Source organism: Protopterus annectens, chromosome 5.part0 (genome assembly GCF_019279795.1).
Source record: "Protopterus annectens isolate FY-2018-M chromosome 5.part0, PAN1.0, whole genome shotgun sequence".
NCBI classification, from domain to species: Eukaryota; Metazoa; Chordata; order Ceratodontiformes; family Protopteridae; genus Protopterus; species Protopterus annectens.
The window spans coordinates 871,381,385-871,396,223 of NC_056735.1; the positions used below are offsets into that span (position 1 = coordinate 871,381,385).

The 14,839-nt window shown below is 39.4% G+C and overlaps 1 protein-coding gene across 1 annotated transcript in view; it reads left to right on the plus strand.

The window, feature by feature from the left end:
* Positions 1-450: 450 nt before the first annotated feature.
* LOC122802871 (sialidase-3-like) overlaps positions 451-14,839 on the plus strand; it is an 81,911-nt gene continuing 67,522 nt past the window's right edge. Inside the window, exons 1-2 of the mRNA XM_044072668.1 lie at positions 451-568; positions 2,266-2,479. Of these exons, the coding sequence (XP_043928603.1) occupies positions 2,279-2,479 (201 nt within the window). The 5' untranslated portion in view covers positions 451-568; positions 2,266-2,278. The remainder of the gene's footprint in view (positions 569-2,265; positions 2,480-14,839) is intronic.

Consider the following 14,839-nt stretch of genomic DNA (forward strand, 5'->3'; position numbering starts at 1 on the left):
AGAAAAAAACGCGTGTGTGTGTTAGTGTATGTGTGTATATATATATATATATATATATATATATATATATATATATACACATATATATATATATATATATATATATATATATACATATACATACAAGTGTGCCACCACGCCACTTTTCCGTTTTGGCGCTAAATGTTCAGTCAGTCTCGTCACCTAACCTTCAAAAGTATAAAAAAACAGTCAACCTACCTTCTCTCTTCTTCTAATAATACACCAACACCATACGCACCACTCACCACACGAAACACGATGGTCTTGGTTTGAAATTGCTCCGTCCTGAGCATGAAATCATCAAATTTTGACTTTTCCGATGTCCACCACAGTCTTCTTCTTCCCTCAAGTTACAACGAACTGCGCGAACGCAAATCACGCGATCACTTGGGAGTTTGAGGCTTGTACAGTTAACTTGTCAATCATGATGTCAGACTCGCGTCAGTCATGTGACTGCCTGCCACGCCATCTCCAGTAACAGTTCTCTACTTCTGAAAAACTGAAAAATAACAATGCAGGCTACGGGGAAAATGGGGGAAAAAAAAAAGTAAGTGTAAAAAAAAAAAAAAGTGTGTAGCGTATATAGCGCTAAGAAAATCCAGGGGGGTGCAAGTGCACCTGCCTGCGGGCGCCCTTGAGTACTGTGTACCTTTATAGGCTTCTCCAGGACTCCATTTGCATTCACAAGATAATCTATTTACTGGATTGAAGTTTTCCAGTTCTCAGATGAAGTACCGTGAAGACTGAGGTTACCAGAGGACTTTAAAAGAACATTTGCCAAACAAAAAACAGAGCAGCTTGTTTTCATTTACTTCTGACATCATGCTGTTCTTACCGATGCATTGTATACCTCATTTCTTCTATTCTCTTGTTTTTTTCCCACTTCTGATATTGTGCAATGTTTTTGGATTAAAAGGATGGCTAAAATAATGAGATGAAGACTTCATGTATGCTGCCAGGTTTACTAAGATGTATATTGCATTGCACCATTGAAAAATCAATCAAACCGTGTCTTTTGCATTCTGTAATGAGTACATTAGGCTAAGGTGCTAATTTTGTAGCTACATTTTTATAACACAACAAGGGATAACTGCCATTTCTGCTTTGTTTCAGTTATAGGATAGTGTCAGACTATGTATTTGTTAGTATGCCAAAGAGAGAGAGAGAGAGATGTCATTGAGCAAATAAGGTAGTTTATTAGATGTTTTAATGGTTAAAACTTTGCAAAGTGTTTATTTATCAGAGTGCTTGCATGTTTGCAGAATAATGCATATGGTATGTCAAAGATGTAGAAGACCTAGACTGAGATTAGGAAAATTGTTTTATCTAGGCATGTTCTTTGAAATTCTTTTACTGCATTCCACTGTGCTTTGCAAAGGAAGAAGCTGTGTGATGTGATGCTTTCTCATTTTCTAAGACAGGCTGCAACTGTCACTTTTCCTTTCTTTGCCACTTTTTTGTCACTTCTTTGTCATAGGCTATGTGATCTAAAAATTGGATCCAATATTCTAGTTCTTTACTTCAGTTTGATAAGATAGAAAGAAATGTAATGTTTTTTAACTAATCAAAACTATCACCTAGTTGTTTCATTTATTCATTAATGCCACCCCTTACAAAGTACTTTATTATTAGTGATGTTTAGCACAGCTGCCAAGTACTAGTCTTATACTTTTGAACTTTGAAATTTCAAGTACAGAGATGAAAATGCCACCACCTGAGCCATTGTCCGGTAGACAGAAAGGTACTAATTGATGACAGGTGTCCGTAGTGTGTTATAGCTTATTAACATAGCATTTTGATTGGATGAGAGGTTCAGTGCTCAGCATAGTTTGTCAGGCCTCCAGTTTTTTTCAGTCCTCCATTTTGTTGAGTATATTCAGAGGATCTGCTTCAGTTTTTACCATCAGATTTTCCTAACTTGTAACAAAATTATTTATTTAATGATAATTATATAATTTCATATTACAATTTAGTTGGCCAGAGACAATACTGTGCCTTTTGTTTTTATAGGAGGCATGGTAAGCAATTGGTGTCCACACTACAGTTTATTTTGCTGGATGTAGATGTTATCTACTGTACTGTGCATGTTCTTCTGATATAATCAAACTTTCCCTGACAGCACGTTTTATTCACCTTTTTAAGTGGAATCTCTACTGTACTGTTGTGTAACATACACTTTTTATTTTTAGCTTGGAATTGTTAAGTATACTGATTGCTTTTTGTATCTACATTCTTTCCCTTTAGATACATATGAATTATGGAATCCGAGCTAGTACCTAAGAAGTTTACACTATTCCAGCAATCAAAAGATGGTATTACATACAGAATTCCAGCTCTGGTGTACCTTAAGTCTTCTAAGTCGTTCCTGGCTTTTGCTGAAAAACGTTCCAGTGTCAGTGACAATGATGCTGAGTGCTTGGTAATGAGAAGAGGGCACTTCAATGGAGATTCTGTTGAGGTATTTTGATTACAGTGGTGAATGTAAAATCATGCATGATTGGTGACATGCCATGTAGTTTAGATTTCAAAGATATCACTGAAAGAAAAACTTGTACGGGGAGGTGTAGGCCGGCAGCAGTTAGTATTTCTGCCTCACAGTGCTTGGTTGTCCAGCTCGGTTCCCAGCTGTGTAACCGCCCTGTGCCCTGGGTTTTCACTGGGGTTTTCTGTTTTGTTTCCATCCATCCCTTTGCCCTGCTGATAGGTGACTTGGTGGTTCTGCAACTTGCTATAAATGTGCGGTGCATGTATGTGCTTGCCCTGTGGTGGATTGCAGTCCCAGCCAGGATTGGTTGTATGTTTTACACCCACTGCTTGCTGGGATAGGCTCCAGTCCTCCATGTGATCTTAATTAGGATAAGTGAGTAATAGAGAAATAAGTGAACAGAAGAATGAATGAGTGTATCAAAATGTTGATGCTGCAGATTAGAAAATTCTCTCTTCTTTTGTAATATTTGCCATTGCTGAAATTTTCATAAATGTTTGTATGGGGAAGTGGAAGAGCTCTATTATGGCTCATGATACTCATGAAACAGCACAATTAATAAAGTGTCAACATTTTTATTAGCAAAGTTGAACTCACTACCAGTGTTGGCTGCCAAAATGTTAAAGAACTAAGAACTATATATTTAGATAACCACTCATTTTCGTGGCAGAGTGGGATCTATATATTTTTTAGATATGTGATGTTTGCAGATCTTTGGATATAGTTTACAAAACATTTTTCACAGGTGTAGGGGAATGAATGGAGTTACCATATCCTTAGTCTCATTTAGGATTTTTTGTTCTTTTATGTTTGTAGTTGTTACAACAATCACCATCTCATGTGGCACTAGAATGAGGATGCAGGGGTTTATATCACATAATCAAAATCACAAAATATCGAACACCATAAGCTTGAACTTGGAATTTTGAAATGTGATATAATCGAAAGCTCACAACAGCAAATTTTTTCCCAGGGAAAAAAATTGCTGTTCCGAGAAACACACAAGCACATCAAAAAAAGTAATCCACACATATACACTTAAAATCTTACTTCTAACCTTACACTAAACTGTACATCCACTACTATATATCCACTTACCGTAACCCAAACCCTAATTCTAAGGTCCATAACTATCACACACTCACCTTACCCACTTCCTAATCCTAAGGTCCGTAACTATCACAGACTCACCTTACTTGCTCCCCAACCCTAAGGTCCCTAACTATCGCACACTCACCTACCCGCTCCCTAACCCTAAGGTCCCTGACTATCACACACTCACCTTACCCGCTCCCCAACCCTCAGGCCCCTAACTATCACACACACTCACCTTTACCCACTCTCTAACTATCCCACACTCACCTTAACCTGGTCCATTCGCACACTTACCATAACCCGGTCCGTAACATTCGCCCATATGCTAATGCAGAGTGGCCAACTATAAAGTTTCCAAGTGACGGTTTTCGCTGTTGTAACCTTTCGATGTTATTAGATTTCGACGTTATAGATTCGATGTTATTGCATTTGATAATATAACATTTTGATGTTATGATATAGACTCGGATGCAACTTATACTCACAAGGTAGATCTAAGATGATGTCCTCCGCCAGTGCATGGGGCAGCCTCTGCTGTCAGTGAATCACACATGTAGTTCACGGGACCTCTGATGACTGAGGGATGAGGATACTTGTCTCTAGGTGACTGATTCTGCCATTTTAGAAGAACATATCTACCATTTTAGTGATTCCTGGACATTGGTTACAGGAAGGGCAGATTAGATAACAATTTGTTCTTTCTTAGGCATTTTTCATATTCAACATCTGAAGACTTGCTGACAGGAGCAGTGTTTGCATTTATTGATTTATATTTTGTTCATTGGATTAATTGGGCTAGGCCAGCAGCCTGTTTTCATGGGAGGTGAAATTTGGGACTGGATTGGCTCTTACAGACTGTCAACAGCCAAGCTTACAATAATAATAAGTTCAAAAAAGTCACAAGACATGAATACTATACAGTCCACTTCTTACTAAAAGAAGTAAAATGGAACTTGTGGGTAGTCCGTGGATTATGAAGGGGTTGAAAGAGCTATGTAGAAGTTATGATTTACTGAAAATTTGTTATACTTGCACTCAAATTTCACAAATGGGGAAAACAATGTTAAGTTTTAGTTGCAGATAAGGTAAATGTAGAGAGAATATTTTCTAAAAATGAACATGGAAAATCAGCACAGATTGGCCGTATTATGTGGAAGCACACTAAATATATCAAATGAAATGAAGCAATATTTCTTGCTGCAGAAATGAAGTTAATGGCATTTTTTTCAACCATGTATGAAATCATAAATATGTTTTAATAGCTCTCCTAATCTATTTATTTATCCTTTAAGCAGATACTTTTAGTTTTTAGTACAGTAGAATATGGGAAGAAACATAAAAGAAAGCATTCCTTTCTAAACAAATATGTAACCTGCTAAGTGCAGATTCTTAAGATAAGGCCAATTCAGTTAATTGGCTGTATAGTCTTGTCCATTCTGAACAGGTAGTACTGTTCTTAGCTGAACAATTTAAGAAAGATGCCAATGCTTTTGTCAGAACCTTTCTGAAACATACATCTCATACAGAACAGCTAGGGTCTGAGGCAGCTCCTCATATCACAGTGGGGGTGATTGGAGAATTTGTTTTAGCCCTAGTGATACAATTTTTGCTACTTTGCCAAGTCAGAAGTGATGGTATGCCAGCTGCTGATGGATTCTCTGGCAAAGTAGTGGGCAGTGGTATGCAGCCTTGCAGATAAAGGCTGAGAAGGCAGCCACTGTCACATGCCGATCAGCTAGAGCAGATAATACTCCTAAACACATAAGTGGTACACCTATATCACCTGTGCACCAAAAAAGTTGTGATCAGACTAGCTTATCATGCTAAATGTATATGTTTATGTAATGTGCTGCGCAATGGCCCTTATCAACATAGTAACACTCATTTGTGCACCATTATGTGTTCATGTGAATATGGCGGATATAGCACCATTTTTTGCTACAGTGGTCATGTTGTGTGTGTCTCTGAATTGCCCCAATCCTTGCATGTCGTCAGTCACTGTGCTATTTTGGTTCCCTAGAACTTTCAGGCTGATGTTGTTTACGTAGAATTTCCCATGCCTTCATCTCAGTCATAAAGCCTTGTTTGAGAAGCAGACTAAACAGTTTACGAGAAAAACTCATTTCTTTGATAAACAGTAGGTCATTAAATACATTCTGTACAGTTGAAGCTGAAGGTCTTTGCTCGGAGTGGCTTGTTCTAATTCAAGTCATGCTAAAAAAAACAACCAGGTTGACACCAAGGCTGAGAACGAAGAACCTCACAAAATGACTGTTAAGATTAACTTTTATCTGACTTTTAATGTAAAATCAAGAACACAGTAACATTGGTAAGTGCTTTCACAGTCATGAGACTGCTTCTTCAGACCTAACAGTGTAAGTCCATAATTATCTATTTAAGCACAAAGAAAATTTATGCTGAGAGGATTAAATTAGAAAAAAAAGTTAATCAGCTGTACATAAGATCTTATCAAACTTCAAAAAGTACACAGTAACATGTTAATACAACTACATTTATGAGTTCTGGTAAGTGAGCAGTAGGTAGTAGGCAGAATTCAAAGAAGGTCATTGTACAGCTCCACAGTGGTGAAGTGAGAAGATAGTGTTGTAAGGCATAAACAATACTAATCATCTAGCTGGTAGCATTTCTGACCAGTCATCCTTGCTCATCTCAAATATACTGATAAACAGTGCTACAGAAGAGGAAGTGAGGCAAACCACTTGGATCTCATGGTAAGCAGTAGAAAAGACAAGTGAGAACATGAAGAGTACAGCTGTGATTCTTAGTGCACCTGCGACTGAGTTCCCACAGTCTAAAATTGTATGAAGCCAAGAATCCAGCTGCAGGATTTGAGCAGTGCAATATGCAGCTTCCAATTACAGTGTATGAATATTTGTTCCAGGGTGGCCAAAGCCATATGGCCAGAATGATTAGCATAAAATAGGTTGGAAGAGGAATTACAGGATAGTGGGAAGGGGATTAAGAGCAAGCAGAGGAAAATGCACAAGTTAAACACATAAGAGTGTAGGGTCTAGATGAGAAGGAGGAGCAAATTGTATTTGTTTGTGGAGATAGAGCTCCTTTTTGCCTATATAATACTTATCTCCTTTCCACTCTTCTTTATGACACTCCCATCTTTGCTAACTTCCAGGCTTCACAAAAGCTAAAACTTGAGCAATGCTATAACAAAGTTTCTAAATTTGCAGCATATACCCCTTTCAGAACCCACCACTGCATAGCACTGAAAAGTCTAGTTTTATTAGAACTGCCACATCAACAAACATATACACAGCTTCTTACCACCTATAAAGTTATCCAGCATCCATCTTCCTGTTCAGCACTAAAAAAACATTCTACACAACTATGTTCCCAGTTGATCATTTTAATCTAGTGACCAAAAACTCCTGTCTTGTCTACAAACCTAGCACATCTGCTGGGCATTGTCTGCACTCATACAAGGTTGCTAAGGCCTGGAACTCATTACCTACATCCGTCAGGCCTATTCCCTCCCTCCCATCTTTCAAAAGCACTCTGAAAGACTTCCTAGCTAAAATCTGGCTCTGTTCTTGGTCAAATCAAGGATAAACTAGATCCCGAAGTGTGAACAAGTGCCTTTTTATTCCTTATAACTCCTTACTCTCCCTTCTTCACTTACTACCATCTAATTCTGTTCACTGACTTTCTGTCTAAATATTCCATAAGCCTGTTTTTCCCTCACTTCACATTACAATTACTATCTGTATTAGACTAACTTACCTTTAATTTCTCTACAAACTGTCTAAAAGTTCTCTAAATATAAAATGATTGTCATGTACCTTGTATCAACTTTTAACCAATGTTTTTATATTGTGTAATTCTGTTATAATTATTTAAATTGCAGATGCTTTTGTTTTATTTTTGAGGATTGTAAAATTATTGTTCTTAAAATGTTTTACAATAATTTAGTAATCAAATGTCAGTCAATCAATAAATAAAGAACAAAAGAAATGTAATGAGAGAAGAGATGATGGTTAAGGTGTACAGTGTAAAACTGGCTATGTAAAGAGGTTGTAGGATAGTTTGTTGGGAAAACAGATATATATGAAGCAATATATACAAATGGGTAGATTACAAGCACAAGTTTGGGGTGAGTGTGTCAAATGGTGATGGTTGAACCGCAGACAAGGTATGAGGCATGACACACTAGGCAGAGGATAGTGTGGGTTGCTGGTTGCATTTAGGCTGCCAAGGTATCCTTAGAGGTCAGCCTGCTGAGAAACATCATTAGTTGGTGGCATAATGTAAATGATGGCAATGGCTTCCTGCCTATCCGGGCCCACTGTTCTGCACCTGCCACTTCAATTAGTATGCTACTCACAGCAGGAGGGACTTAATGCAGCCAAGACATCCAGTCTAGTGTTCCACCACTGCCTTAACGAGTTGCTGTAAGTTGTGGCAGGTCCACAAGTGGCTAGCTATGAATATAAACCTGACAGGGTCTTCATTTTCCTTAGTGAGGCAGTCTCCCCCTTGGCATCAGACCACCATTTGCTACTTTTGTAGGAGGTGCTGTTAAAGGTTCTTGGGTCTTTTTCTCCTCTTTTTCTTTATCGGGTGGACCTGTGTGGTGGTTTCACAATGGAAAATTTGCAATTAGTGTGACATGTTATGCAAATACAGTTAGTGCTAAATTAAATAACAATCTTACACATCCTGTGTTGTAGCCAGCCAGCCTCCTGCGACACTGTACCTGGCTGAGATGTATCTCTTCATGAGGTGAAAGATATAAATGTACTCAGTAAAACTGGCATTCTTTAAAAAAATATAAACAGTTTATCTCTAGGTTCTCTCCTCAAAGTCGAGCAGTGTATGACTGCTGGTTGTATAAGTGTCAGTATTGCTGAGACTCAATTTTAGGACTTATTGAGTTCACTTTTCCCACTGTTGTGTAATTGAGGAGTTACTGTATATGATGTAGATAAACATATGTATAAATGTACGTGTACACATACATACATACACATATGTGGGTTACATCACATTGTTCAAATGTCTGCTTGGTCAACAACTATTTAGTCGACCATTTATGATCAGCTGAATAGCCAGTTAGCAGGTGTCTGAGACTGAACAGTTTCCGGGGTTGGGGAATATGCTCTTACCCTGTGTTTCTCGTCTCAGAGTTAGTATATATAATTAGCAGGGGGTGCAAACTCCTCTTTCAAAAACAATGTTTTATTTGTTTTATTTTTGCTTGGATCGAAGCTGTTTCTTGGCACATGTGTAATTTCGTCCTGACATACAAGGTTTTGAGTACAGAAGTCTGTTTTTATACAGGTGTGCATTTCCAAACAGAAAAAAAAATTCCATTGATGGAAATGGTTATTAGCAGCACTGGTTTGCTGTTCAGGTGCTCACTTTAGTTACTGTGGATGAATAAACATGAATTCTGTCTTTGCTGCTTTCCACTGTTGAAATAACTCAGACATGAGACATCTGCATTGTTGTGCAGACTTTAGAATGCTTGTAGCTGTGGGTATCTTCTGGCCCAGGTCATACCAGGCATCCATCTTCTTGATGGGTCCATCATAGTGACTAAGTAGCTGCTGCCTGAAATGCTTCTGAATAAGATAGAAAAATTTAAGCTACTTCACACCTTGCAGCAGCTCTGATCCTTAAGGTGACGGAAGACATCTCTCTCTCACTGGATGCCAAAAGCCAAATTGTACAGCAAAACCGCAACAACTGCACATATATGCACATTAAAAATTCACATTCCATGCAAGCATTCACTGCTCAGTTGTACAAGGCTCATGTATGTGTGTGTATATATATATATATATATATATATATCTCCCATCCATTAGTTTTGGGACTGAATGAATGCATTAAGGCTGTCACACACCAATTGGATAAAAGGCTGTGGTGCCTGGAAGTGGACCTGTATTATTTATAGATATTCATGTTAACATTTCCTTATTTGCCTGCACAGTAAGCAAACCGAGAATACATTTTTCAGAGTTTGGAATGCTGACAACATTTTGGTTGCATTCAGTTTGCAAAGAGTACTATGTTGTGCAGTGGTTTTCTGAAACATTTTTATCAGCAGGTATCTGAATTGTGCTGGTATGATGTATATTTTTTTAACAGTCTCCAACATTGGGGGATAATAAAGGAGTAGACATGTTTCCTGTATGTTTTGTGCATGCGCGTGTGTTAACAGAGTGTTTTTTTATGTTTCATTGACTACAGCTGCACTTAATATGTTTAGGGCAGGCTTTATCATGCCATGTCAGCAGACAGTTGTTATGACTAACTTCTTTCAAGTATTACATTGTATTGCAGCACAGCTTGTAAGACCTGTCTACTGTGAATATGTGCCTGTGTGAAACAAGTACATTCTCAGTACCAGCACACAAATCCTTAGTGATATTTATTCATATAGTCCCTGGGTCTAATTAGGAGTTAATGTGGCCACAATAGGATGAGGCAGACAGAAGCTGGAGAAGGAAACATCATTCTTCTGTAGGCAGTCAGGCAGCATGACCCATGGTTTATGGGTAGAGGGATGCAGACCAGCTATTGAGGGATCTGCAGTGACAGTCTGTGGTGCAGGCCATTAGTACAGTGGGTGCATGTAACCATGCATTAGCGCAGGGCAGGGGCACTGCCCCTTGATTGATACGATCATCTGTGTCAAGCAAAAGCTGTGGAAGATTATGACTGAGAGAAGCACCACAGGAGATAGCCCTCCAGGATCTACAAGAATGACAGAGGAGGAGATTAGTTTAGTTTTTAACAGCAAGTGATATATTTTTTTTTTATCTACAGAAGGGGTTACCAATAATCTTTCTTTCTTATGAACTTGCTAGTATACAATTTGTCTGCAGTGTTACTCACTATCGGCACCAGTTTCAGTTATGTATTTATATTTTCTTATATTAAATGTACCAACATTGTCGGTTGTCCATTTAGAACTAAATTTTATCATAAAACAAAATGTACCCCTATCCACCATCATGGTAGAGGTCACCATCCAGTTCACTAACTTATCACCTTGCCTTATGGGAAATAGTGGGGGCTTAGAGACCTGATATACTTAGAATTTACTTCTTACAGGAAGCTTCAAAACTAATCTTGTGTTTTTAAGTCATGGTTATAATAGAATAGATTGTTAAAACCTACTTGTATGTACTAAATTAACTTCAACAAGAATTAACTGGTTCTTAAATGTTTCTCCTCTTCATGACCAAGTGTTGAATTTTGGTCCTTCTGCACATAGCCCTCTTTAAACTCATATATATTTTACCACACATATAATGAAGATTCAGGTAAGGTCGCAGCAGTTGTAAAAAATGTTGGGCATTTGCCTTTTTGATCCTGTTTTACAAGAGGTTTTTGAAAATCTCCTTTGGTTTCCTTGCAGAAGGGAAAGAAGTTGGGTGTCACATTTGTGAATAGGTACTTTAGGGAACCCCAGATTTCATTATTTTCTAATCTGCCAACTGCAGGGGTACATTTTGCTGTGCTGAATGTAGTATGCACTCATTTTTTGTTTCCACTTTTCATAAAATTAATGCTGTTCATCTATTACAACAGATTGCTACACCTACTGTTCTGAATGGATAATTTATACCTCTACACGGTCCTGCAGACTTGTTTTTTTTACATTGGAGAATATGAGAGAAAGTTTAAAATTAGGCTGTAAGAACATGTGGGGGTCATAAAACACAAGAGCCATCTTGCTTCTCATTTTTCCTTTAAATATACAAATTAGCCTATTTATTTACAAACTCACATCTTAAATAAAAAAAGTTTATGAAATATAACAGTGTTGATCCTTCTGTTACTTGCAATGCAACTGGAAACTGATAAGTGTTTTGATAGCTTTTCCATATTGATGGGTTCTGTCTTTTGCTTTTTTAAATAGCTTGTTTTTGTGTTTCTTTTCCTTCCTGGAAAGAATGCTTTTCAGGTGACCAGGGAAGTAAAAAATGTAATACACGAAGTCTTCTTGCAATTTACTTATTTTCATCATCGTTATTTGTGTGAGTGTCTGAATATACATGTATATAGGTGATGATAGGAAAATTTCAACAAAACACAAGTTAAAGGTCATGCTGCTAAACGCTAGGAGTCTAAACATGAAACTGCACTCATTGCAAGCATTCATAACCCTGGAAAACGCTGACATCTGTGCAGTCACAGAAACCTGGTTCAAAGGTGCGGAGAGCACCCCAGCCTTACCTGGTTACTCATCCTGTCATACATTCAGACCCCAAACTGTGGGCAGTAAAGCCAAAGGAGGTGGAGTTTCAATATATTTTAAAGACATACACACCTCCAGGCTGGTCAAGCAGTATGACGCACAGGAGACACTCCAGGTGCAGTTAACTATTGACAAGACCCCTGTTCAAATCATAGCTAGCTACCGGCCCCCAAATCTGACTCAAGATGCCCAATCCGATTATTTGGACATGTTTGAATCTATCAAGATTTTACCCTTAACCCTGATCCTGGGTGACTTTAACTTCCCAAACATAGATTAGAAGAGCTACTCATGCCAGAACACAAATGCCCAGAGATTCCATGATTTTGTCAATGCAAATGTCTTGGAAAAGCTAGTCGATACCCCACAAGAGGTGATAATATCTTGGACTTAGTATTAACCAACATGAGTAACCACTGCAGCATCCCTATAGTATCATCCTCCCTGGTAAGATCCGATCATAAAGCGGTCACTTTCGAAGTCACCAACTCCCTCAACCCCCTGTAGCTAGGATCAGACATAAAAATTTCTCCAAAGCTGATTACAGCCTCCTGAGGGATGATATAAACAGCTTCACAGTCCCATCCCCCTCTGTAGGAACTGGCAGCAGTATCCAAACATACACCAAAGCACTATACGAGGATTTATATAGATGCATGGAATCAGGAATACCTGACAGGACTAAATCATCCTCCACAAAAAAGAGTAAACCTGTCTGGTGGACATCTGCAATAAATAAACTCTATAACAAAAGGAAAAAATTGCTGCCCAAGACCAAGAAGGAGCAGGTACCCAATTGGAAGCAATGTCTCCTTAGCCTGAACAAGCAAATAAGAGCACTAAAATCCTCCAAAGCAAACTTCAAATCCATATTGTCCACATGTACTAGAAACAATCATAAGGCCTTCTTCACATATGTCCGCAACCTCAAAGGAAGCACCCAGATCTGTTCAGAACTGGTGGTCAAGGACACAATGTATAGAAATGCTGTAGATATAGCAAACTTGCTGGCTGACAAATTCAGTGAAAACTTCACCTCATCAGTAAATTAGGGCATCCCTAGTACCTGCACCCTTCCCCTTATAGCTAGGGAACAGGTCATCACTGCTCTCTCAAAGGCAAAAAATGCAGCCTCCATGGGACCCGATAACATCCCAGGCTGCATCCTACGTGAACTCAGGCAGGAACTTGCAGCACCATTTGGCTCCCTAGTCATCCAAAGCCTGAGTACCGGTTTTATCCCAGCTGAGTGGAGGACAGGCACTGTCATCCCTTTACACAAAGCTGAAGCATCTGCTGATCTGGGAAAATATAGACCCATCAGCCTAACTAGCCTGATCTGCAAGGCCATGGAATAGATTATCATGCACCTCATTAACAAGGACATTGGCAACCTCCAAACACTTGATCCCACACAGTTTGGCTTTGTCAGGGGAGGATTATGCCACCAACTAATGATGTTTCTCAGCAGGCTGACCTCTAAGTATACCTTGGCAGCCTAAATGCAACCAGCAACCCACACTATCCTCTGCCTAGTGTGTCATGTCTCATACCTTGTCTGCGGTTCAACCATCACCATTTGACACGTCTGCTAAATTTGGTTGACTTCTGTGAGACAGTCACCAAAGCCATCGATGAGGGGAAGACAGTGCCCACTACCTACCTTGACCTAGCCAAAGCCTTTGACACTATTCCCCACTCGGGAATAATAAATAAACTCTCTCAGCTAGGCATCAATCCATATGTTACCAGCTGGGTAGCAAACTGGCTCACTGATAGAACCCACCTAGTCAAAATAGGGGAAGCCACCTCAAGCAGTAACAGGTAACAAGTGGCATACCCCAGGGTTCTGTTTTGGGCCTGTGTTATTTGGCATATACTTTTCTGAGGTGCAGGCCAAAACCAGTAGGCTATGGCTGACCAAGTTTGCAGATGACTGCAAGCTGGGTGCTGTCATCAATTCCCCTAGTGATGTGGACATCCTCAAAGAGGGTCTCACTCAGACAAATGACTGTTGCCAGAAACATGGCCTCAAGCTGAATACCATAAAATGCATCATCATCCCCTTTGGGGAGAGTGACACCCCCACAAATTATCACATTAATAACGTCCTAAGCCCGCAATCAGTCATGAGGGATTTGGGCACCCAGGTTGATAGAAACCTGACTTTTGACCACCATTTTGCTTCCGTTGTACAGGAAGTCTTCTACATGGTCCACCTCATAAGTAAAGGTATCTAATCCAGGGACAAGGAGGTCATAACATCCCTGTATTCTTCCCTTATAAGGCCCATTATTGAGTACAATGCCCCTCCATGTACCTCGCAAAGCACATGCAGCAGCTGGAGAGACCACAGAGGTTCCTCACCGGGAGAATCCAGGGTCTCAAACACCTACCATACACAGGTAGGGTAAAAGCCCTATCACTCTACTCAGTTTCATACATACTCCTCAGAGGAGGAGCATACAAGACGGTCACAGACCCCACCTTGATGGGACTGCTGCATATCCACAAGTCAAGATGCACTCTAGTAACTCACACACATGGCCTCAACGTGGTCTGCAACATCAACAAGACTTGTTGGCGGGACAGATTTCTGTCCCAGAGACTCCCCCATCTATGGAATAGACTCCCTCTGCATGTCAAGCAGAGTACCTCTTTACCCCTTTTTAAATGCAACCAGGGTAACTGGATGGGAAACAGAAAATATACCCATGGGATTCCACCCATGTCCCTGCTGAACAGAGGCATTGGTTGCTGACTTGTCTAAACATGAGCTAAACTCTTGGCTAGGCTTGTAAGGGCCAATAGCCTAGTAACCACCTATGATAGTTCACTAGAATTTGTGCTTAATGTGTATTGTTTTTGCATATTGTTGCTATGTTTGAGCAGTCACTCTTATTTAATTATGAAATGTGGGGTCCATAGATGTTCACGTGGAAACAAAATCCACAGGTGAGGGACAAATAAGAGTGTTGGTTGTTTCAGAGACA